Below are 24,387 nucleotides of genomic sequence, written 5' to 3'. Positions count from 1 at the left end.
AAGTGTTCAGAATAAATAAGTTTGGAAGCCTTTCAGAGCACTGTGCCACTACCCACAGTGGGCACAGCTATGTTGATAAGCTCCCTAAAAATGCAGCTGCTGGATGCCAAAACCAGCAATCCATGCTCTTGCAAAGAGCTCAACTGATGGGGATTGCTCTGATACTTTAAGCCTGTTGAACTAATTGTACAAGTAAGTCATGAGGGTGCCTGCTCTTCATACCAGCCTCATGCTTAAAAGCAGTTCTCCTTCACTCCCATGATGGTGCTACTCCCCGCAGATTTTGCTGTCTCACAAGAACTCAATCTAATGCTATTGTTCTGTGGTTTATATGGCTTCCCACAAGCTGCGTGCCAGAAGGAATGATGCATTTCAACAAACGGTGCTGGTTTTGAAGATTCCCCATAGGACTGACAAATTAGAATGCTGCCATAAATGTGGGAGGAATAAAAAATAAAAATATTTAAATACAGTTAAAATAATCAGGGACTTGCTTACATTGGGCAGGGACACAGCTCAATTTGCCCTACAAACTGGCCTTGTACAAGCGAGGGCTGAGAGTTCAGCTGGTAATTACTTAGTGCCAGTTTCCATCACGTAGGCAGGTCTCACATGGAAAGCAGGGTACAAGATGGCCATGAAATCCAAGAAAGAGGATGATTAACAGGCAGGGTTTGTAAGGCACGCCATGCAGAGCCGGTGTAAGCCCTGTAGTATAAGATTCTTGAGGGTACCACCTTGAGAGGTTGGACAGAGAGGAACCCCACACCACTGAGCAGACGGCTGGTTGCACTGAGGCCTACTCTCTCGCCTCAAGCCAAAGGTGGTGCAAGAGCAGCATAAACTCCACTGCCTCCATACACAATGTCTTCTTCACAGTGCAAACAGGCTAGAAGGCATACAAAGCCGCTTTACCACAAGACCAGAGCCCCTCTTCCACTGCCTGCTGAGATGAAAAGCACTTCTTTCCCTCTCTCACGCAGTCCTTCAGAGTTCGGCTTGTCCTGGTTGGCCAAGACTTTGCAGTTTGGTGCTGTGTCATAATGACAGTGAGGTTTTGGTGTAGCCCTGCTGGTTTCTTTTGGTACAGTTGTCCCTTTTTCATGTTACTGAGTCAGACTGAAGGAGCCATCACGGGAAATAATACAGCTACAGCCACACACCAGCACAGTCCATTTCAGGGAGCTGAGCAGCTCCACTGTCGCCAGCCTGTGCCTTGATGACAGCAGTTCCCATGCTTTATTTTTACTTTATTACTCATGTTACTACCTAAACAATTCCTGGGGTTGCTTTTTGCTAATAAGGATTTTCCAAAGGCTTATTGAATATTTTCAAACCTTTTACTCAAAGGATACCAAGTAAGTCAAAAATAAACATGGAAATCTATTGTTTACTTAAGTGCTTCAGTTGTGCAGAGGGCTAAAGAGAAATGGCTTTGATAAGATCTGGAACTTCTACTGGATTTCTCTCAGAGCTAAAAGGTGTGAGATGACCTTTCCTAAAGGCACTACACAGAATAAAAACAGCAAGTGAGGTGGGGTGTACAGAGATCAATCACAAATTCGGGGTCCGTCCCAATCCTTACAACAGGGAAATATAAATAAATTTTACTTAAAGTTGTTTTGGACCCCAGAGCAAAAATTTTAAATCTCAGTAAGATTAAGATATTAGCCAGCCACAAACACAGTTAATAATTTAGTGTCTCTGCAAATGGAGATGAGAATGCTGAGACAGGCTAACATATTTTCCAAACTTTCCAGTGTTCCTAAGTACCTTGTGAGTCTAAGTTCCATCTGCAAAAGTAACTAAAGCTTTTCAGAGACCAACTCTCACAGAAAGCAAGTCAGTGAGACCTACTTCCCAAATAACCAAAATCCCTTTAGAGAAATTTGCTGAGTGACTGGAGAGTCACTCAGGGAGTGCCCAACTTGACATACCTCAAGGACAACTCATTTTCACACAGGTTTTGAAAACCTCCTCCATCAATCTCTTATAAATGGTCTCAAGCCAAGCAGCCCAAATCTGTGATGTTTAAAATGGCAGATAACTGATGGCTTATACGGATCGTGCCCATAATCACATGGATCACTCAGGGGCTTTGGAAAACACCAATTCTACTCCATTCTAGAAGGGCTGAGAACCATGCAAGCCAATCCACACATAATTTGCAATAAGATGTATCACAGAAGCTACCTTATTTTACCCAGTTTAAGTTGTTGTCTAAAAGTTGGGTGTCCAGTCCCAGCTCATCACCTGGACTCCCCCCATAAGAGATGGAAGGACATAAGAGTGTTAAGCAGGTAAGAAAGTGGGAGACCTTCTTATTAGAAAAGGTTGCATTATCAGACCAAAAGTAAACATTTTGATTTACATCTTAATAAACGTGCCCCAACTACGTCTAATTGGGTTAAATTATTGTGTTTTCAGCATAGGACCATAATCTTCAACAAGACTCCTGATAGAATAAAGTCTCTGAACTCTTGACAGTAATTTAATCTGTAAGGCAGAGCCTTAAAAGCCAAGCCAATGTGCTCATGCATTACTGGTTATGCACATTTTAGACATCCTCCAATTCAATAAGATACAATTTGATCTTCAGAAAGAAAACTGATATTTCTTAAGAAGCTTAATTATAATTATACCCTTCCTTATTTAATGAATTTCTGAACCACATAGACAGGAATTTAGTGTCTCAGATACCACCATTCTTTAGAGCTAAAACTAAGAAAAGCTGAGTTAAAAATTGAGATGCAGGGAGTTGAAAGTATATCTTATTCAGGAAAATTAAACAGAAATGACAGAGGGCCTTGCATGCTTGCAGATGTGAAGAGCAGCAGACCTGAGTTAGGATCAAGTCTGGTACAACGTCAGAAGCTTGTGCAGCATTTTGCCCAGCAGGATCTGACTGGATCCGTTTCAGGAGGTGAAGTATAAAGAGTAGTAGATGTTAATGACTTCTTAACTGAGTCCTGGTGCCTTTAGCATGTGATATATGCCTATTTTTTTCCCTCTGGAATTTAAAAGCAAATTAAACTGACAAAAATAAGTAATTTCTCACTAAATCTTAGAAAATGGGATGCTCTACATATCTTTAAAGAAAAATGTTAGGATTTATGTTGTAAGCTGTGGACTCTTGAGTGTTACTTCAAATCTAGGTGAAATAGCTGGGGAAAAAAATGCCCTCAACAAAAAGAGTTGGTAGAAAGGTGTGGGGTTTGACCATATTTTTGTTGTGCCATTAGGAGGAAGGTCTGTTGCATTTATTTGAGGGCACTAAGCAAGTGCAGCAAACTGGAGTGAAGCTGGAAGGCATGAATGCTTTCAGATGCAGACAAATTGCAGACTGTGTGTGCATAAGATGTGTAATCAGGTGTAACAGTAACAGAGGCCCATTTGTGGGCATCATAGCGGTGACTGACAAAAATTTTCAGTGCTTGGAAAATGTTGTCTGGGCAACTAATTACTTTAAAAAAAAAAAAAAAGCAGCGATAAGAGGAGCTGTCTCCTGTGGAAAAAGGAAAAGGAATAGAGCAAATATTTTGAGAGGTTTTCTTTGTGAGAGAGGAGAAAAACTCCCGTCAGCACTTCTGAAATAAGTGGCCATGACCTCTTGCACTACGATGAGTGAATTCTGTGCTCAGTAAGGTAATGAGGGACCTGGAGGCACTTGTGTACCTATCAGCATCCAGATCATGAGTAATGAGAGCTCTCAAACACCTCTCCAAGTGTTACAATTCATGTCACATGTTCTGAGAGTTTCCTTTCCAAAACAGCAACTTTTCTTATATAAATGGATATGCTGAGAAGCCATATGAGATCACACAGTGCCAGAGCAGAGTCACACTCCCTCATTTTCATCAGTGCTTCAAAAAATATCATCTTATCTTCCATGAATCTCACAGACTTATTTTAGTCAGTGCCCATTTCAGAGCAAAATAAAACATGTTAATTAAAGAGAGAAGAGCTGACAGCAAAAATTATGAAAATTGCTGTCTAAGCTCTGTTCGTGCTAGGGCTTTGGAAGAAGATTTCCAGTCTGGTATCATTACACAAGACAGTTATTGAGGGTGCACTGAGTGCATCCTGACTCATATCTTAAAATAAAAAACTATGGGCTGATGGCTTCACAATGGGAAACCTTTTTTCTGATGTTATCAGGACAAAGCATGCCTGTACAGCATAAAGATAATGGCTGGAAAAAAGGTATTCCTGGGAAAAATCTGGATCACCATATCATAACCACATCATCTGTTTGGGTTCTCATACCAGGATATCATTGGAGCTATGAAAATGGAGGTGAGGTGGCAGCTGCAAAGCAAAAGGAGCCTCCCTCTGATGGGTAGAAAACATCAGGTCTTTCCTACTAGAAAGAAAAAAAAATCCTTGGGGAAGGAACTGTCGTTTTAGTTTCATGTATTTAACCATGGATAAATACCAGAGATTAATGTCCCTGTCCCTGCCCATGGCAGGGGGGTTGGAGTTAGATGATCTTTAAGTCCCTTCCAACCCAAACCATCCTGTGATTCTAAGATTAATTTTACCATCTCACTGGCTAGCTAGGTATTGTAAGAAGCACTGTCTTGCTGGATGTTCCATGCATGCAGTGAGCCTTTCAGATACTGTTTCCTCAAACAGACCCTGTCATCACCTGCCATGTATTTCTCAAATTCAGTTGCTTTAACTTTATTTATTAGGAGACTGATAAATGTGCTCCTAATCAGTAGCCTGATACAATCACTTCTGAATGGACAAAATAGGGAACAATATATATGATAGGAAATAATTTGATACCACCAAGAAAGGTTCATGGGTCTAAAAATCTTTTACATATTATATCGAAGAGACAGTAACTTAGTGGGGCTGAACATGTCAGAATAAATGTAGCTCTTTCATTTTACTGTGTTCTGTCAGGGGAATCTGGGAAACACTATTCTTTGTGATTAAAATTATATGCTACATTATGTGAAGCGTCTTGGTTTTATAGGTGTTTGCAGATTCGAGGTATTTGACTACATTCTTCACATGGTTTTAATTTAGGTACAGGCAGAGGCTTTAAGAAAAATCCTTTTGTAAAGAAATGAAAGCTAATCCCACAAACCCTGGGCTGGACTGCAAAATTCGGACCCAAGAGAGAAGAGTACACAGGACACAACACCAGCAGCTTCTGAAATCTCTAGATCTAGCAAACACCTGTAAAATCTCCTGTGCACTATGTATTGGCACTAGAAAACAAGTTTGTTTGTTTGTGTGTTTGTAACTACCTTGATTTTCACTATGCTTCTGTATTGCAGCTGGGAGGAGTGGATGGATGGAATAACCAAACCTCTTACCAACATAGCCAGGAGTCCCGCAGGCTGTGGACATCACATCTCCTTTGCCCTCCATCTTTGACAATCCAAAGTCACTGATCATGATTTTTGACTCTTCATCCTGGCTGTAGTAAAGCAGGTTCTCGGGCTAGAAAGAAGAATAAGCAAAGTGGGGTTTGAATATATAAGTCCAGTAACATTTGTTGGCTAATGCTTCATATTTAATACAATCCTTAGTTATACCATACACTAACTTCATTCAGTCCTCCTGAGTCCTACAGATTTGCTCATACAATCCATATGGAGAACCTCTCCAGACTCCTGTGTGGTGACTTATGGGAGAAGCCGACACCTTGAGCTTTGAGTAACTTGACTGTCGTCATGAACTTCTCCTTTGGCACCCCAAATATGAACAAATCCTTATCTCTTACTCAGGAGATGTGTCCAACATGCCAAAAGAAAAGAAAAAAAGAGGGAAAAGAAAACAAAAAAGAGGGAAAAGAAAAGAAAAAAAGAAAGAAAAGGAAAGAAAAAAAGACGGAAAAGATAAGAAAAAAGGAAAAGAAAAGAAAAAAAAAGAAAGAAAAGGAAAGAAAAAAGAGAAAAGAAAAATGAAAGAAAGAAAAAAAGACAGAAAAGAAAAAGGAAAACAGTAGGTGTGAAGGCAATTTTTACACCTTTTCCACTGGAAATCAATGGTTATGGAAGAGGAAATGCCTTTAGAATTAACATAGTTGTGCAAGAGTGTTTTAGCTAGAGCTGATTAGGAAAAAATACTGCAGAACTGAGCACAGTGACTTGTTTATGCTGAGAGGAAACAAGACTCACTCCACAAAGACCCGGTGGTTTACATCAGTATCAGCAAGTTGGAACACCCAACCAACCTCCATGTGCCAATGTGCTAGGTCTCCATCCATAAATTGTGAATATCCTACAGCAAATCTCTCACTAGGTGCTGTGAGAGCACACTGTCGGGGGTTTTCCCCTGCTTAACAACTGGACTTGCAAAAAGGTTCAGCCTCTGCTGGCACCCTAACAGCAAGGCATCACACTGCATGGACCATGGAGTCTTTATTGATAAAAATGATGGATACCCAACGCTTCAACATAACCCTGGTGTGGACTACTTGCCCAGAAGCTGGTACAAACACCTACACACATGCATTTTGTCTATCAGCCCATTGTGTGCTTCAGCTGTGAATTTCCAGAAAATGGCAAGAAGCAGCTGGGATCATGCAACATCATCAAATTCCTTGGGACACATCCAAGCTTGGATGTATGAGGAGGAGCAATCACGTTGCAGCAGCCCTGGCATCTGCCTTTCCTTCTCCTTCACCATAACCTCCTTCTCCGGAAAAAAAAGGTATGAAATGAAGGAGGCAGACATGTCCTCCAACCTACTCTGAGGTTCCTGCTCAACCTCAAGCAGAGGTTAAAGCACTTTATGTCTGCCTGGTCACAGCGCAAAGCCACATAGTGATGGCTTCATCCATGTGACATGATGACAACGGAGGATATACAAGCTAAGGGAAAGCTCCAGCTGCAGCTGTGAACCAGCTGGGACTGAGGCAAAAAGGGAAATAGCTGCTCGTAGAAATAAAAATAGAGTGGTAGCATTAACGTTTTTTTTCTTATACCTCATAAGTCCAGTGCATTAGCTAGCCTTTATATGCCTTCCTGACCAACCAGCAGCCCTTTTCCAAACTCATGCCATCCCCTGAGCCCTCCACTATATGGTTTTCTCTTCGTGCTCTCCCTGCTGCCTCCAGCCAGTCAAAATCTTACCAGTTTCAAAATGCAGGAAGCAATTCCAGACTGTAGAACTAAACAGAAAATCAATGTTTCTGGTATTGATCAGCTGAAGGGCTGGTAGAGTTGGTATTAAGGGAAAGACAACTATTTCCTAATTATTTCCACTGACTCATCTCAGGTTCCCCATTTACTCATGTTTACTAAGGCCCAGAAACCCACCCATTTGAAACTTAAACCTCTTTTAATACCTGTTTAAATCAATTCCACTTTTTATAAAATGAGCTGGTTAATTCCAAAACTATTAATAAGATGGCTTTGTACCAAGCAGAACTGCTCCAGCTTTTCACTCCTTTTGCCAATGCTGGACTTCACTGGACTTTATCTGCTGCCATCTCTTGTTAGCTTCTGCTACTTTATTGAGATTAGAGACTTGGAGCACAGATCCGCTTCTCCTAACTACAGCAAGTACTATTTTGGTATATGAATAACACGTAATTGCTATAAATAATTGTTACAAATATTTCAATGATTGTATTTTTACAGAGTGGATTCTTTCCCAGAGTTTCATTTGGGGAGATCACAGTTTGAAACCTGCACTTATCTTGAATTTTTGAAACCACAAAAAGCCTTACTACATTCCCATTTTTGTCATCGTGGAATGTTTGCGTTAACAGAAATTTCACAGTAGGTGTTCCTCATATAGCATATTTTATGAGTCATTTTAACAACAGATATGCTACTGACAAACACTTGCAAACAAAAAGAAAGAAAAAGAAAAGAGCTAGCCTTTGCCCCAAAATACTGCTGGAGAATGAGATTCATTTGATCTAAATTCATCATGTCCTTAAATAAACTCTTGAAGCAATTTGTAGATTAATCCACTTTCCATTTCCAAATATCATGTTTTATTATGGGAACTCTTAATAAGATTAATCTGTTTTAAAATAAGAGATACCATTCTCTGACTCTATGACTCTGCGATTCCAAGAGCTACAGCATCCCCTTAAAAGACAGATAGGAAGAATAGAGTTCATACAGAGGAACATCTGAATTAAGACTAGACCTTCCACCAAAGTCTCCCACAGCAGAAAGAGGTCCGAAGTTACTTCTTGCAAATTGAATCTGGGAGAAAATTGGACATAAATAACTAAGCAACACTTCAATACTGAAGCACTGTGGAACTCTAGTAATAAGAGAATGTTTTAATGCCCTTCAGAGTGAAAGCTGGAAATGAATGGGAAATATGGGCAGCACTTGACTGCTGTAGGAGACAGAAGAAGAGTAACTGGTGTCTCCTTGAAACAACCAACCAACCAACCAACCAAGAAAAATAAATAAGTAATAATAATAATAAAAAAAACTAAACATTATTTGGGACTTTTAGGACTAAACTGCACAATGCCAAAGCGGAAACACCGATTTGGGGGACATTATTTTCCTCCAGCAGATTCAATATTTTTCTTTAAAATGCATGGCCCATGATTCACATCAGCAGAGGGAAAAACATGCATTGATTTTTTCCCAAATTAAGGCCAGGGCTGCCTGGCTTGGGCTCTGCTCCACCTTAGAGAGCTGTGCTGCTGATGGCCACAGTGGTAACGGGTTCTGCTTTGGCCCTGCTGCATCACAGTTTGGAACAAGCCCAGGATTTGTTATTTTACCCCAAGCAGCATTTCTTATCAGCACTAGTTCTGGAGGAGATAAAAAAGTATATAAATAATATCTCTCATCACTACGATTTTTCGTCTAACTTAAGGCAAAATGATGAGGTCACATTCCAGGCACTACAGATTTCACTAACAGGATGTGCCAAAACTGCCAACTTGCAGTTTAATACCGGACTGCAATGGAAAATAAAATAATAACTTTAAAATAAATTTAATTAAAATTGTATTTAACTATTTTTAAAAAGAAAGACTTTGTGGCTCATGACAACTTTAATATTAATTCAACCTTCATATAATTTGACCTGTTTTGCTAAATTCCACTATCATTATGTGAGGACAATTCAAGACCACAGCATCAACATTGAAGGCAACTCCTGTTTCTAGCATCCTCCAAAACAAAAGCAATGCTGTTGTTTTATTCACAGAATTTTTAGTTTAATTTTTAGCTTTCTTTTGACATGTGTGTCTTTTACAAATGTCTACTGTTAATTTATTATTTAAGATGGCTAAAACCAGGAAGGTTCAGCTGTGTATTATGAAATCCGGGCCTTTCTGTTTATCTTAATGACATTTTGAGATATAAGGAGAAGACAAAACAGAAATAATGTTTGTTTGTTTGTTTGTTTGTTGCTGGTGATGGTTTTTACCAGCAAAGCTGAGGGTTTCTGATGTGATAACATAGCAGAGCTGAAAGGACGATTATCTTAAAATCACACTGTCACCAAATGCTACTTAGAAGAATCCTTGCTGTGAAAAGTGTCTCCAGAAACATTGGACTAAATAGTACGATAGGAAAGTGTTCAACTTTCCCACACAATTCCTAGCTATCAATTATTTTTAAGTAAAATAAACATAGCACAGCAAATCTACAAGATAGCGTGCAGCAGCAAACACATCCCAGCTGACTGCCTTGTCTTAATGTAATGTTTTGGGTTTTAATGAATGCCTTTTTCTCCACATCATACATGCAAAACGCCCATCGACTGTAACAGCATTGATTGCAAGAGTCCTCATTAAAACCAATTACAATGGAAGGGTACGTAGCCCTTAGAGCATCCCTCTAATGGCAAATCTTTACTGAAACAGCCAGTCCCAGGGGAGGCTGGACTTAGATGCATTAAACTTGCATAATTACGCAAAATTCATTAACACTGCCTGGTCAAGCTGTGGTGGTACCTTGAGGTCCCTGTGGACGATGCCCATTCGGTGCAGGTAGTAGACGGCATCCAGGACCTGCCGGATCAGGGTGCTCGCGTCCTTCTCGGTGTAGAACCCCTTCTCAACGATGCGGTCAAAAAGCTCTCCCCCAGATACTCTGGAAAACATAATGGGATACAGAGGCATGAGGACGTGCTTTTTAAGATGCTTTATACCTCTCTAAACAATGGCCAAGGCCAAGCAGTAACTTGTCAGGAGAAGCACACATCCACTTAGAGCTCCAGGAACTCTCCAAATTTCCCAGCAAGTATTTGGTTGTGGTTTTCTCAGGGTCTGAGGAGTGGACCAGAAGAGTGGCAAGGAGCAAATAAAAGACATAACAGAACTAAACCAGAGAGAACCATGCTACAAAGGAAAATAAAACCACCCTCCACCAAAGAGTGGTCAAAGACTTCCTAGGACTTGCAGATGGAAGTCATAACTCTCTACCTCAGTAAGAGCCAGGGGGAGCAGACACTGTTTTCCACCCTAGTTAACTCACCTAGTATAGGTGAATAGGTAGCAGAGGTGAATTCAATCTGCCCTTGCCCACTGATACCTGGCCCAGTGGAGACTGTGACATTCCCCACTAGTATGAGCTCTTGGGGGTCAGGTTTTGATATGCTGACCAAGGCTTGGGTCGGAGGCATGGTCCCACTCCGCTTTCCCCATAGGCGAGTGAAATGCATACAGTACTCACTGCCTATAGAGTATTAGTAAATTAGTAAATTAGTATTTACCCATAAATGTATGTTCATTTATCAGCAGCCACAAACCCTTTAGTCAAATGCATTTTACTTGAGCACAGCCTCTCTCTGCCTGGCATTGATAGCAGATGGTTATTGATGAAGGAGCACAGATTATGAGCGCAATTAATCACCAGATGACACAGATGGGGAAAGGATTCCACTACTCAAGGAGGAAAGAAAATAAAATCTTGACATCTCACTATTTAATGTCTGCTATATTATGCTTTTCCTCTGCCCTGCTAGAAATAACACGTTCTGAACCCAATCTTAAATAAAGAATGGACACATTAAAACTCCCTGGAGGAATACTGGGGGAAACAAAAGAGGAAAGAAATGTCTGAGTAATTGAAATAATAAAACTGTCAGCAAAAAACTGCCCTATTAGGGTAAATAAAAGATTTCCATTTTAACAAGCAAAGCCTATTAAAAAATAAAATGAATGTGATATGTTTTTTCAGCAAGTTGCACCACTTAGCATATCATAAATAGCACTGTAAAACTTTCTTTAAAAACAAACCTAATAAAGGGAAAATAATAAATGATTACAGTCATTAAATACATATGGACTGCAAGTTTGCCATTATATGAACACTAGGTAATTCAGCAGCAGCCACTCCAGGCAATAATCTGCCTGAATAATGCCATGAAGTCACTTCCTAGGGAAGTTTGGAGCCTGAATGCATGAGAAAACTACCACTAAAAATGAGCACATTCAACTTCAAAATTGAAAAGCAATCTGGGAAGGAAAATAAAAAAAATAAATATAAAATAAAAATAATCCCCCCTATTAAGTGCTAGGCAAACAGACCAAATGGTCTGCTAAAATATTGGCGTTACACTGAAGTTCTGCAGTAAACGTCAAGTTCACCCAGGAGCCCCATGGCTGCGTCAGTGGGGCTTGATGCCTGCTGCTAGCAGAGAGGGGCTGGTATAGCCGTGCCAAGATGACAGTGGGGCAGGGAAAGCCCCTGGTACCCTACTGAATCCATGAGCCCATGATTCGTAGTAGGGCAGGGAAAGAGACTCTGCAGGTAGAGAATGCCTCAGCAGAAAAGCCATCACACAATGAGAGCACACCCTGAACACTCTGCAGAAGACCTTGAATTACAATCCTTTCTTATCTAGTTTCCCACAACAGGAGCTGTGCCTTGTGTATATAAATATGTATATATTTTTATATATATGCACAGGACGTTGCTCCAAGGACCCCTCAGCCCTACACCCTTTGCATGCCCCACCACAACCTCACGTGCCTTGCCAAGGGAGAACGAACACAACCTCTACCTCACCATTCAGAGAGGGCAGATAGTTTTACTGAATCTGGCTCTTATTAGCTGGCTGTCTTTTTATATTTCCCCTGCAGCACTTTTGTTTCCCATGGATTGATTGCACTGAAAATTGAGCCCACGCAGTAATTAATACGCCTGAACACAGCACATATCCCCAAGAAAATGCCATGCATGCTGCTGCGCAATTTCACACAGTTGCTTCGGTAATATTCAAGCGATGGACTGCTTTAGTAGACACTGATTTACATCAGGTGCTTTCCTGCACAAGGACTCTGTCCTTGCCTGCTCACAGAGAGTACCTCTGTATGCATTTTTACATTAAAATGACAACATTGTCCTCCATCCCAGCTCCCTCTCCTTATGCCTCATTCTTTAACCAAAAGCTTTTCTTGGTAAAATTGAGTTCAGTGGATCTACTGTACCCAGGCTCAATCTGTTTATAATTTCCTTTCAACACACAGAAAATATTTTCAACCTCTTAAATGATGCATTGCAAACTGGAACTTAATCCAAGGACTCAAGAGGACCCATCGGTGAGTTTACAGCCACTTGCTTACTCAGTGCCAATGGCACCCCTGGGTACAAGCTATGAGTTGAAGTATGCATGCTCCTATATGTTTCTTTGGATACTCCATGTTATGGGATTTGGGATTTGCATTACATGTTTGCACACACCAATAAAGTCTCCCTGCTGGGGAAAAGCATCATGGCTGGGTCCCTCCTCTCAGGGATGCTCTGCAACACAGCACTGGAAACCACGGGTGCTACTTCCATATGGAGCTTGTGGCCAAATGGCTCTTCTCCTCCAAAATAGGGTTAACTCAAATGTAATGTCATTGGGAATGCTCTTCCACGTATGGTGCCCAGGGACTGACGTGTCAGGAGCAAACCAGCAAGGGCAGCTGTGGGAGAGCATCTGAGCTCTTAACTCACGGTGGGGATGTGTCCCACTTGTCTATAGCTAGTCTTGGTGCCAATCCCTTCTGCTCTGCTGAGCCGGGACTTGGCGTCCCGCTCTGAACAGACCTGGGCACTCACAAAACACTGCCACAATTTGTTTGTTCCAGCCTATATTATTCTGGGATACATTTCTTTTTCTTTAATGGCAGCACCAGCTTTGCAATTTTGAGCAGTGCACAGGAGGCACAGTTGAAACTGCAGGCAGCAAGAGCAGAATTAGGTCTTTGTCTGAAAGAAATTTAAGACAAAATTTTCTGAGCAGAAAGAGAGGGCAGGAGGACTTTCTTATTAGTGGAGGACAACTGATCTTGTCTTGAGGCTGGCACTGGCTCATGTGGCTGGACACACTGTCCCAAGCATCAGCACAAGGAATCTCTTTCCCCTGCTGATTTTGATCTTGGTTCCCTGCAAAGAATAACTCAAAGGAGGAGTAGCCAAGTGCAGTTACCTGAAAAGCATTTAACCCTGGGAACAGCTCAAGTGTCATGCTGCAAACCAGAGCACCATTAGCATCACCCAGGGACTTGGACCTGGACAAAAGTTAGCAAAGCAGCCACATTTGCATCTTCTACATGGACATCTGCTGGGACCATGAGCCAGGTGTGCGCTGCTCCATCCCTCTGTCCCTGCTCGGCCACCAAGCACTGATTCTGGTTCTCCAAGGGCATGGGAAAAGCCCAGCGCCTGGAGAAGGAGCTAAGCTGGGTGCCCACATCACACACGGGCACCCTGAGCACATGCCCTGCTTGGGTCTGGGGGTACAGAAAACAATTTCAAAAGATCCATTTTATTTAAAAAGAAAACAAACAAACAAAAAAGCACAAATATCAATACTTTTCACTTCTGCTACAACTTTTACCTGAGGCTATTTTCTACAATGAGAAGGTGGAAATAATGCTCCTTTAGCACACATCACTGACTATCAGCATGAAGAAGGCCAGAAGAAACATTATTTCTATTTTCTTGCTGCAGGAAATAAAGACAGAAACTCTCAGATTAGTCCCAATGAAACAAGCAGGCCTTACAGCAATGTCCTGTACCACAAGCTCTACCCTACTGAGGAAGATGCATTACCACCAAAACCCAACATGTTGAAGAGGGGCAGCAGAACACAGTTTGATCACATAGAGACATTATTTTCAGTTCCCATGGGGTCACACAGACTGCACTCTGGTTCCAGGGTTTCCTGAGATAAAAGCTTTTGGATGTAGTTTTTCATTAAGGAGACGTCAGGTATAGATCGTGCAGATGATGCAAATCTCTCAGACAACCTAGCCTGGTGCTGGAGTCTACAACAAAATCCTAAAGTCCTCTGGTCTGGGATTAGCTACATAAAGTCTGCATAACTCTAATGGAGATGAATGAAGGAACAGAGACAGATATTCAAAACAGACTCAGCATTCATTGTTACACTTCCTTTTTAAAAAAAAAAAAAAATTCTGGGTGGATTTGGGAATTTTGTCTTGTTTATTCCCAGTTTGACATTTAATCATCTCAAATCTCCAGTAAAGTCATACTGAGCATCCCAGGTTAGGGCTGGATTCAAACAACTTTGCGAATGCAAATGGTTTTGTGCACACAAAGGAGCTACCTGGTTAGTTGGGCTGCATGTGTGCATGGTTGGCTAAGTGGCTGGTAAGTCAAAGGACCCCACAATCTTTATTAGAGGGGAAGGAGAGGCCACTCTAACAATGTCCTGGTAATTATTGAGGCTCCCTTCAAGGGCTGGTGTCAATCCTTGTCACTAGGCAATTTCTGTTTTTCTGTAATTTCTAATTTACAGATGTAACCCAGGGAGAGTTAAGGAGGCATTTCAGCATTAGTAGTACACCTTGATTTTACGTTAATCCTTTTCACCATCAAATTAATCAGGAAAGAACCAAACTGACAAACAAAAAGAAAACAATCGCTGCTGCAGGTAAGGAGGAATGATGGGATCAACCTTTTTCTGAAGGAGCTGATTCTTTTGCAGTATTATCAGGAAAGCTGAACATACAAAGTTTCGAAGAAACTCTTTGATTAAAGATAAGCACCAAGAAAAACCTCAGAATTTAAGGCTTCTAAACTCATAAACAACAAACCAAGAGCCAATCTGTCCTGATTTCTGATGTTGCAGCTAGCAGAGCGACACCTGCACCCATGCATCGCAGCTGACTTTGCCAGGTACCCACCAGACCCTCACTGCGCCGGGGCTGCAGGTGTTAGCCTTCAGGTAAACACATAAATTAATGAAAGAACAAACAAATGGTGGATTTACAAAGATGTTAGTCATATATTGTTAGTAATGTATTCATGTTACCCTTTCTTTCTTGCTGGTACCATCTGTGTGTACAGATAAATCCTCTCATTTATTCACCCCTGCATCCCCCGCTGTTAATAAGTGTAGGAACCTTTCTGCTTGAAAAACAACACCCTTTGAAATATGGCTTTCACTTCTCTGCCATTTGGCAAAACGTCAATGTTATTCTTTTCTGTCTCTTGGAGTGCAGGCTGGAGTAGCCCTGGATTGTTTACTGCTTGACAGTTTAATTGCTTTTTATCAAAAGTCTTATTGATGAACTCATCAGCAGTGGATTTAAGCAAAAAATGCCATCAAAGCTCTTCAGAGCTAGCAGGCAGTTCCCTCCAGTAGTGCATGAAGTTCACCTGATGCTTCACTGCAGTTCAAGCCATGATGCAGCCTCTGGTGGACAAGTCAGCAAAGCACCATCAGGCTGGGCTGGAAACCTGCACATCAGGGATGCGAGGGGTAAGAGGGCTGATCTCAGAAATTAGGAGCTGAAGGGATCCGAGGTCAACATGAAAAGTAGGTAAAATAGGAGCATTATCCAACAGCAGTGATGAGCTTACTGGTCTCAAGTTAGACGTTCGTAGTTTCTTACAATATAAATCAGGAAAAGCACATACCTCAGCCCCTGGGGCATGAAGCTGGAAGTGTGAGATGAGATAAGAAAGGCCGAAAGGGCTGTTTCTAGGAAGTTCTGGCTTTGACTATTAGTTTTCTCTAATGAAAGAATTCTTATTAATACAAATATTTCCATTTTTAAAATTTATTTTGTTTTTAATGGAGGGATTTTCTGTTTGACTTTATACTTCCTCTGCATTGTGAAAATGCATGAGAACCAGAGAGCAAACCTGGCTACTTCAGCATTTGAAAGGAAAGAAGAATTGGCTGCCCTTGTCTCATTGTTCAAATGATGCAACACATAAAAAGAAAATGAGTAAACAGATTAAAAGGTTTTAGATCCAGAAAGGAACATTATGGTTATTCAGCCTGACCTCTTGCAAAAATAACTATGTGATTACAATTCTTCTTGTGCCAATATTCTAAGGTGTTAACCAGGCAGGGGCATATATTGCTACAGAAATACTGTATGTCCTGCAGAGACTTGCCTTATTCAGTATACATCTCAGAAAACTGCACCGGCTTTTGCATTTGCAGCACATCATAAAATATTCAGTTTGAACGAGGCAAGGACTTTCCTTCTTATTGTAGCTTTAAATCACCCACCTTAAAATCTAATGGTGACATAAATATATGCCCCAAAGCCACCAAAGCAAGGATGTAGGACTAGTTTTGGCTTATTTTTCTAGAATACCCTTGTGTGCGTACAGAAGAAAGGGATGGATGGTTGTTAGCATGCTCTCCTTTGACAGTACTGTTAAAAGCAACATTGCTGTGGGATTTATTCTGGATTTCAGCCCTTCATCACCACTACGATGGTGGCTGTACCAGGGACAGTGAGTGTACCAACAGTTACCAATACATTTTCCCTGCACTGTTCATGGTATGACCCAGCACCTTGTTGTGTCCAACTGTGTCAACCAGCAATCGGTTGGGAACACTGGGGGGAAAATTTGGGGCAGAAATGATTTTGTCAGCTTTCGGAACCAAACTGTGCAAAATAAAATACTTTTTCCCCTTGTATTAAAAGTGTTGTATGACAATTGCTGAGCATCTGTAGTTAGGCTGTGCTTTGGAGAGCACTTCTGTTTCCACTGGGGCAAGACCGTAAGTCTCTGGAAAGCTCAGCTCACACTTGCTCAGGGATGCAACGTTGTCTGGCAAATAAAATCTTTGGAGACAAAATTTTCCTTCATAGAATCCCTACTCCAGAGCTCTTTCAGGGTCCATGACTTTTTGAGGTCAATGCTATCTTGTGTTAGCCAAAATTTTATTCTGCATTCAAATATTCAGCATTGAATTCAAAAGTTCCCCAGTTCCACCAGTGGTAAAAAGTGGGACAGCACTAAGAGAAAATGAATAACAAAAGATCTCAGGTTTTTAAGACTCTTGTGACTAAACCTTACTGACCAACAGCTTATGACAGTCCTTCAAACATCAGCAGCCCACGGGCTCCCATCTATGCTCGTCCCCACTAGCAGTGGCACACACAGGAGACCTTGGACCTGCCAGCTGCAGCAAACTCCCCAGTTCTGCTATTGCTATTTATGAGGCACATATCTATAGCAAAGCAACCTGCACTGATAAACCTCCCATATAATCAAATCCTAAGTAATAGTGTAGCAAACTTTCATATTTCTACCACTCCCCTGAGGTCTGCAACCACTATGAAAGGTATGGGGACATACCCTTCATAGGGACATGGGGAAGAGGATGTGCAGATCTTTTTTCTACTCATCTGAGCTCTCATAGTCTGCTTGGCATCTCCACAGAAACCAAGGAAACATCTAGTATTAGCAGCTTGATCACACTGAAGTGTGCTCCTTGCCACTTGAAAAAAGTCCTATGGATATATCTGCTGATTATAGAGACTGCTTTTCTTCACAGCTTTGCATTAAATAAAAAAGCAAATGGTGATGGTGACTTCCATCTATGCCCTATGTCATCCGATAGTTTGATGTCACACGTGAATCCATACACACAATAGATTCACCACAGGTTTCACTGTAAAAAAAACAACATCATTTTTAAAAATTTCATTAGAATGTGCACAATATGCATTAAATCACTCAAAAATTGAGTGTTAAAGGAGCAAGTACTCTATTTAATTCATTTCTGTATGTCAGATGCCAGTAAATCAGCCCAAGTACAATCATTCTGCTCGTTGTATACATATATTTACATGCGTGTGATTTTGTTGCCTCACTATTTCTCACTTTGCCTCGAGAAAACAGAAGAGTAGAGCTCTGTAGACAAACCACACAAAATATGTTTTCCAGTGTCTGGAACAATGTACTTTCTAACTGCCGTCATATTCCTCAAGTTCTCCATAAAATAAACGGATGGTTAAAATCTGGAGGAGATTCCTCACCTGACAGCAATTTAAAAGTAGGTCAGGTTTCAGCACTAATAGGTTGGGTTTGTTTTCCTTTTGACTTGTTTTCCAGTGGAAACCAACCTCAATGTCCTGCCAGCACGAACTAGGAAGAACAGACCTAAAAATTATGAGAACCAAAGTAACTGAAAATGGATGCCATAAATTACGCAATGTACAGTAAACTATTATGAAATGTAAGATGAATGCAGTAGGAAGAATTGTCCTAAATATAAAAATAGGACCACAGAAAATATACTAAAATCACTTTCAGCCAGCGCTTAAACAGCTCATCTTTTCCGTGAATAATACTTAATAGAAATTTGTTTTTGCATGTGTATTTCTTCTTCTGTGTCTGATTTCCATGATTTCTCACAAGTAAATTTTCAGAGAGACATCATTGTGGAAACAGCCAATGTTAAAATAACATTGAGTGATACCTGTCTCAGCACAGAAAGAGCTTTGGAGCCCCTTCTATCACCTCTATCTCATGTAAATTCTATGTTTGTTTTGTTTTCCTATAGGATGCACTATATGTATAGACTTTGAGTTGTTCCTCTGTTCTAGATGAACACAACGGAGCAAAATTAAATTTGAAACAAAGAAGGAAATGCAGTCAACCGGGCAAGATATGTTGTTGCAGAAATCGACTTTTCCAAACAGTGGGTAGAAACAATACACGTGGAGCTAAATATTAAACCAAGCTGACCAACATAACTCTAAATTACATAAGTATCATTTTATCAAGTTACAACTATATTTATATACATTAAAAAGTCATTTATGTGCTCTTTGGCTTTAGAGAAAAATGTGAAGAACCTTGCATGGAGAATTGATAACGAAAACCACAAAATTCTAGTTGCTTATATTGAAGTATTTCTTAAGAAATTTCCAAGAAACTAAAGTTAATACAAGGAAAACCCCATTCCATTGTGCATATATGACTTTAGGATGTACAGCCTCTATAAAATCAGGAACAAAATGCTGGTGTTATCACTGACAGTTCCCTGAAATGGTCTATGGCCATGAGAGAGCATGCAGAAGGTTTGGGAGGAAACTGAGTGCAAAGGAGAAAATATTTTCTCCCTGTAAACACCCAAGGTACCACCTCACCTTTAACATTTTGACAAATTTCATCTCACCCAATGTAGCAAGTCTACAGAATAAGCCCATGTATGTGAGCTATCGCCCTCAGCTCCTTCAGCCAATGCAAAAAAGGAGGCACTTCTAGGGTGCGATGCTGCTGGGTTCACACTTCAGGATAAGTCAAACAGAAGTGCCCATTTCTGTGTTCGTTCAGATAAATCCCGCTTTGATGACACTTTCTATAAAAAAGCCCAGAAGAAGCTTTGGTTACCACATCATGGAAAAGTATAGTCAAAAGTACAAAGAAGAAATCAAGTGGCCAGTATCTCCACGAAAAGAGAGGTCAAATTAACAAAGAAAAGAGATGACAGAGGAGATACAACAGAGCTCTACCAAATCATGAAAAGAATAGAAGATTAAAAAGGGAAATAGAAGAAATTGTTTTACACCACGCACAAGAAATGTGGACCTAGTAGAATTAGCAGGTGGTGGATTTAAGGCAGAAGCCTTTGCCGTCTGAGGAGCAATCCTAGAAGAGATGAATCCTTGGTATGACCCAATAAAACAATGCTCATGTTATTATCTTTGTGCTCATCGAATTAATTATTGAATTATTCACTCAACCTTGGCCTGAATGTGCATACCTACATTAAGGCAGTCTTTTGATTCACTCATTTAAAATCAAATATGACAGATTCATAGATTTTAAAGCCATTATGATAATTCAATCTGACCTCAGACGAAACAAAGACAGTACAATTTTTGCCTCAGATTCATAGCTCCTGGCCAGACAAAAGACTATCATTTAGCAGAGTGTCCAGACTTGACTTAGATGATACTGCTAATCCCTTGTCTGCTTTGTCCAGTGGTTAATTACACGCACTGGCTAATTACATTGAGCTTCTTTCCAATGATAATTTTTGATAACCTGTCATTGGATCCCTTTAAACATTGACTCCAGGCTCCTTAGATATTTGCTTTTTAGAGCAACCTTCCTCTTTTTAGGTTTTGGTAACTTCATTCTTCCTTATTCTGATGTTTCTCCCTAAAAAATGATATTCAGCAGCTACTTTTACAGCCTCTGTTAAGTGATGCCTAGGAGCCGAGTGCACATACAGTGATGCTGATTTCTGGTCCTCCATTTGGAAAAGAGTTACCATGTTGAATATTTTTGCTTATATCTGCATGAATAACGATCTGGCCATTCTTGGACAGGATACGGACCAGTACTAAATATCCATATTTCAATACTGAATAAACTAAATAAAATATAGTCTCCAATTACCACCCTCTTCTGAATATCATATGTTCAGTCCTACACCTTACTACATCTCATGATGTTTATCTCACTACTGTTCAATTAAAACATTCCCATTTTCTACAGTGGAGAGTGAATTTTTCCCATTTTGAGGGAGAGACCAAACTGAATTATTACAGCTTGGATGCAGCCTCAGCTAAATAAAACTTATGTGACTGTTTAGAGCAATATTATATCCTTAGTCAGTAAATTCAGTTTCCACTGGAGCTGCAAGGCCATTTGTAATGTCATTGTAAGAACCAGGAGTAACAGGAATTGAATTTGGAAACCCCTAGATCGTATGCAAGTGGATTACTCTCTTAACCAATCTTCTATAAAGAGGGGACTGTGGACATGGGGCACGGTGAGCAAGGATGATCTGCACACACAATCAGCTCAAAGCTGTTAAAAACAGTTTATGGCAAAATACTGCTCTAAATCCCCCTGCTCCAACCCCGCTGCAATCCACCATGCTGAGCACACCCTACCCTGTCCCACATGAGACTTTCCTCTCACCTATCCTATTCATTGCAATTTTTTGCATTACCCATTCTTTCCCAGCTCCGTGCAGGAAGCCTGGCAGAGGATGTGATTGCTGATGGGCCAGGCACAGCGCTCGTGACTAAAGCTCTGCAGCTAATTGCAGCTCTCCAGTTGTCTTCTCCCATTGACAACAGTGAATTTCCAAGCTGTGCCCCTTGCACAGATAAGGCATGTTGAGGGCCAGCAGGACTTGTTGATTTACTGTGGGTTGGTTGGAGGGTGGGCAGCACAAATATTCTCTCACAGCTCCAAGAGAAGATTTATGATGCAGAAAAGAGACATTTTCTTACAAAAATAAAATAATAATAATAATAAAAAATAAAAACTCACACCTGGCCTTAATTCCTCATATTAAAAAAAAAGAAAAAAAGAAAAAAAAAAGAAAAAAAAAAGGAAAAAGTGAACCCAAAACCCTCAGTTGAGCATGTGAGTCACCAAGGAGCTATTTCTGTTCTTCAGTTATCCCTCATGAACTCCACAAGGAGACCCTGACCATGGTGTCCCCACGGGACATTGGAGGAATGAGGTGCCACCAGCAGCCGACAAAGCCCCAGGCAAAACTGGCCAGCAGAAAGGACAGCCTCCAAAAATGCTGGGAATCCACTGAGCGAAACCAGCTGGGCATGAGAGAAAAGGACGACGCTGCCAACCCCTTGTGCTTGCTCAGTCCAGGCTGGCTGCTCAGCGCTGCAGACCCAAACCAGGTGCCACAGACACAAAGCTACTGGTTTTACTCCATGCAATAACTGACTTTTATTGTCTTCTGAAAGGATAAGCCCTATCTACTCCTTTAGGAAAAGCATTTGTTGAAAGATAAAGTAGGAGCACAAAACACCAAAGAGAGAGCTTTCAGAATATCCTACAGAAATGTGCCCTGGGCTTATTTTAATAATTCTTCAATTATTGCCTTACTGGTGGCTGATTTAGTCCAGGCCATTGAGATGTTTCTAATGGAAATCATCAATTTATCATGGAGATGAATTCCAAGAATCTAATCATGCAGATGAAAACAGACACATGTTCAAGCTAACAATGAAGACTCCAGGAAAAGGGGGAAGATTTTATGTATCTGTTATTTTTGAAGGTAGCTATTTGCTCCTGCCTCTTAACAGCACAGGCTGGCCAACTGCCAGGCCTTCTGGCTTTTACTGGGTCTGTCCCATGGCCTTGGGAGAGACTGTAAATATCTGCTTCTACATTATTGCTCCAAGGCTGCTGTCTACTCCAGCACTTTACACAGTTGCCTTGACAGAGAAAACAAAAGTCTCTGGCTAATTCTTCGTTAATCAGCACAAGTTGCCCCATGGTAATTTTATTTTCAGGAGAGCAAATCAATGCCAATAAGCAAATCCTTACAGTTCATGCTCAATTGTTTAGGAGTTTGCGTTACCATCCCCCTGCCTATTTCCCTAAAATGTTTCAGTAGGCGAATTAATGACAAACTGGAAAATCCGATGGTTGAAAAAACAAATCCATAACTGATACAAAGAATAATCTTTGCTGGAAAAAATGAGAAAAGCTGCACCAGCTGCTCTCAGATGCAGGATCTGCGGGAACCACATCCAGAAGCCAAATACAGCACCATTCAAAGCCTCTTCTCCACCTTACAGCAAGCACCTTGTCAAGGTCTGACCAGCAGCTTGAGGATACCGCTGGTGCTGGGCGACACTCGTGCCCATCCCACATGAGAGCACCATAAAAACCCCCCTCTCAGGAACAGCATCCCAAATGCAGCTCCTTGGAAGCATCACCCCAAAGCAGAGTGGGTGAAGAGTGAGGACACAGTCCCTATTTCCCACAGCCCCCAAAGCATCCAACAGGACTATCCCAAAGCCCCCCCAAAATCTTGCTGCCTCCTACTCTTTGCCGTGCCCCATGCACAGTTTTCCCTAGAGCTTTCCCTCCTGGGGACCATACAGGATATAATTCCCCCACGTTTCACATTTCATACTTAAACTGCCCCATAAAATCCCATTCGTTAGCAACCCCGCAGCAACAGCAAAAACACAAGCTGTGAAACTGCATCACCTTCAGATTACAGCCGTGGAACTGCCCTCCCAGCTCAGCCTTGCTGCTCTCAGGAGAGGCTCATGACAGGAGAAGACCCAAAAGCATCATTTCTGCCAGCCACGGACGAGGTGCAAGCCAGCACACCCAGTCTGAGACCTTATCGCACCTCTGGGGGACACTTTTGTGCTGATGGGCATGATGCTAACCTGCTCTGAGGTGCCACCACAACAGCTCAGGACATTTCATAGGGACTCCATTAACGTTTACTGATTAACGTTTACTGGCTGTCTACTTCATTTGGCCAGTGTAGGATCTGATAACGTCCTGAGCATTCCTGCTGGTAAAATAGCATGGCTTCATCATTTCATGGATTCAGCTGTGATTTTAAAAAAAATAAATAAGGTTTTAATCCTCTTTTTTCATTCTATAGTCATACGCCTAAGTGCCAGTCCTAGCTCCTTTTGCATGTGTTATAAACACGGCTATGCGAAAATTAAAACCAAAAGCTCCTCCTCCATCCCAAATCAAAACTAAAGCAGTGATTAGATCAAGCCCAATGTGAAAATTAAAATCAGAAGTTCCTCCTCCATCCCAAGCCGAAACTAAACTAATGATTAGATCAAACCCAAACAATAATCTAACAAATATAGCTCTCACTGTGCTCCTGGGCTGCGTGATTTATACACAGACTAAGAATGCCTGGGAGTTGAGAAAACAGCTGGATACGGAGGGTTTTTGCTAATATGGTAGTCAGAGCGCATTGCAAAAGCTCAGAGACAAAAATGAAGCAGACACTGTGACCGCGGGGCTCACAAGCCCTGCACTGTGATCCTGAGTGTCCTGCACGCATCCAGCTTCAGCATCCGACACGCAGAGGAGAAATATTGAGCGAGGCAGCCCTGGTTGTGCCCATGGGGCTGCACTGGTTACAGCGGTGGAGGATTTCACTCAGAGTTAACCTGGGACTTGACAAGGAAGCAAGTTTGTGGCCAGTGCGGCCAGCAGCGACCCTGAGGTTGTGAAGAAGGAGGTGGCACAGCAGTGATACAATTTGCGGAGCGGAGCAATTAGTTCGGAGCACAAAGACGTGTTCTAGCACAGAGCCTATCTATAGGAAGCATGTGTATGGTAGCTACTCCAGTCACTGTCTTGTACAGACGAGATGTGAGCATCACAGGACTAGAAGCTCAGTGCACTTAGCTGCAGAACGATGCTGTTTTAGCTTCTAAAAGTCTGTGCCTTGCATGAC

General features: G+C 41.3%; 1 protein-coding gene across 3 annotated transcripts in view; it reads right to left on the bottom strand.

Annotated features, from left to right (window-relative positions):
* CAMK1D (calcium/calmodulin dependent protein kinase ID) overlaps positions 1 to 24,387 on the bottom strand; it is a 221,640-nt gene that overhangs the window by 35,512 nt on the left and 161,741 nt on the right. For all 3 annotated transcript variants that reach the window (XM_080605573.1, XM_080605574.1, XM_080605572.1), the window contains exons 4-5: positions 9,905 to 10,043; positions 5,331 to 5,457 (exon numbers count right to left, since the gene is read on the bottom strand). In XM_080605573.1, the coding sequence (XP_080461699.1) occupies positions 5,331 to 5,457; positions 9,905 to 10,043 (266 nt within the window). The remainder of the gene's footprint in view (positions 1 to 5,330; positions 5,458 to 9,904; positions 10,044 to 24,387) is intronic.

Source organism: Anser brachyrhynchus, assembly GCF_964034855.1.
Source record: "Anser brachyrhynchus genome assembly, chromosome: 1".
In the NCBI taxonomy this organism is placed as follows: domain Eukaryota; kingdom Metazoa; phylum Chordata; class Aves; order Anseriformes; family Anatidae; genus Anser; species Anser brachyrhynchus.
Note: the sequence above shows the minus strand (reverse complement) of the source record. Positions and strands in the feature narration are given on the sequence as shown.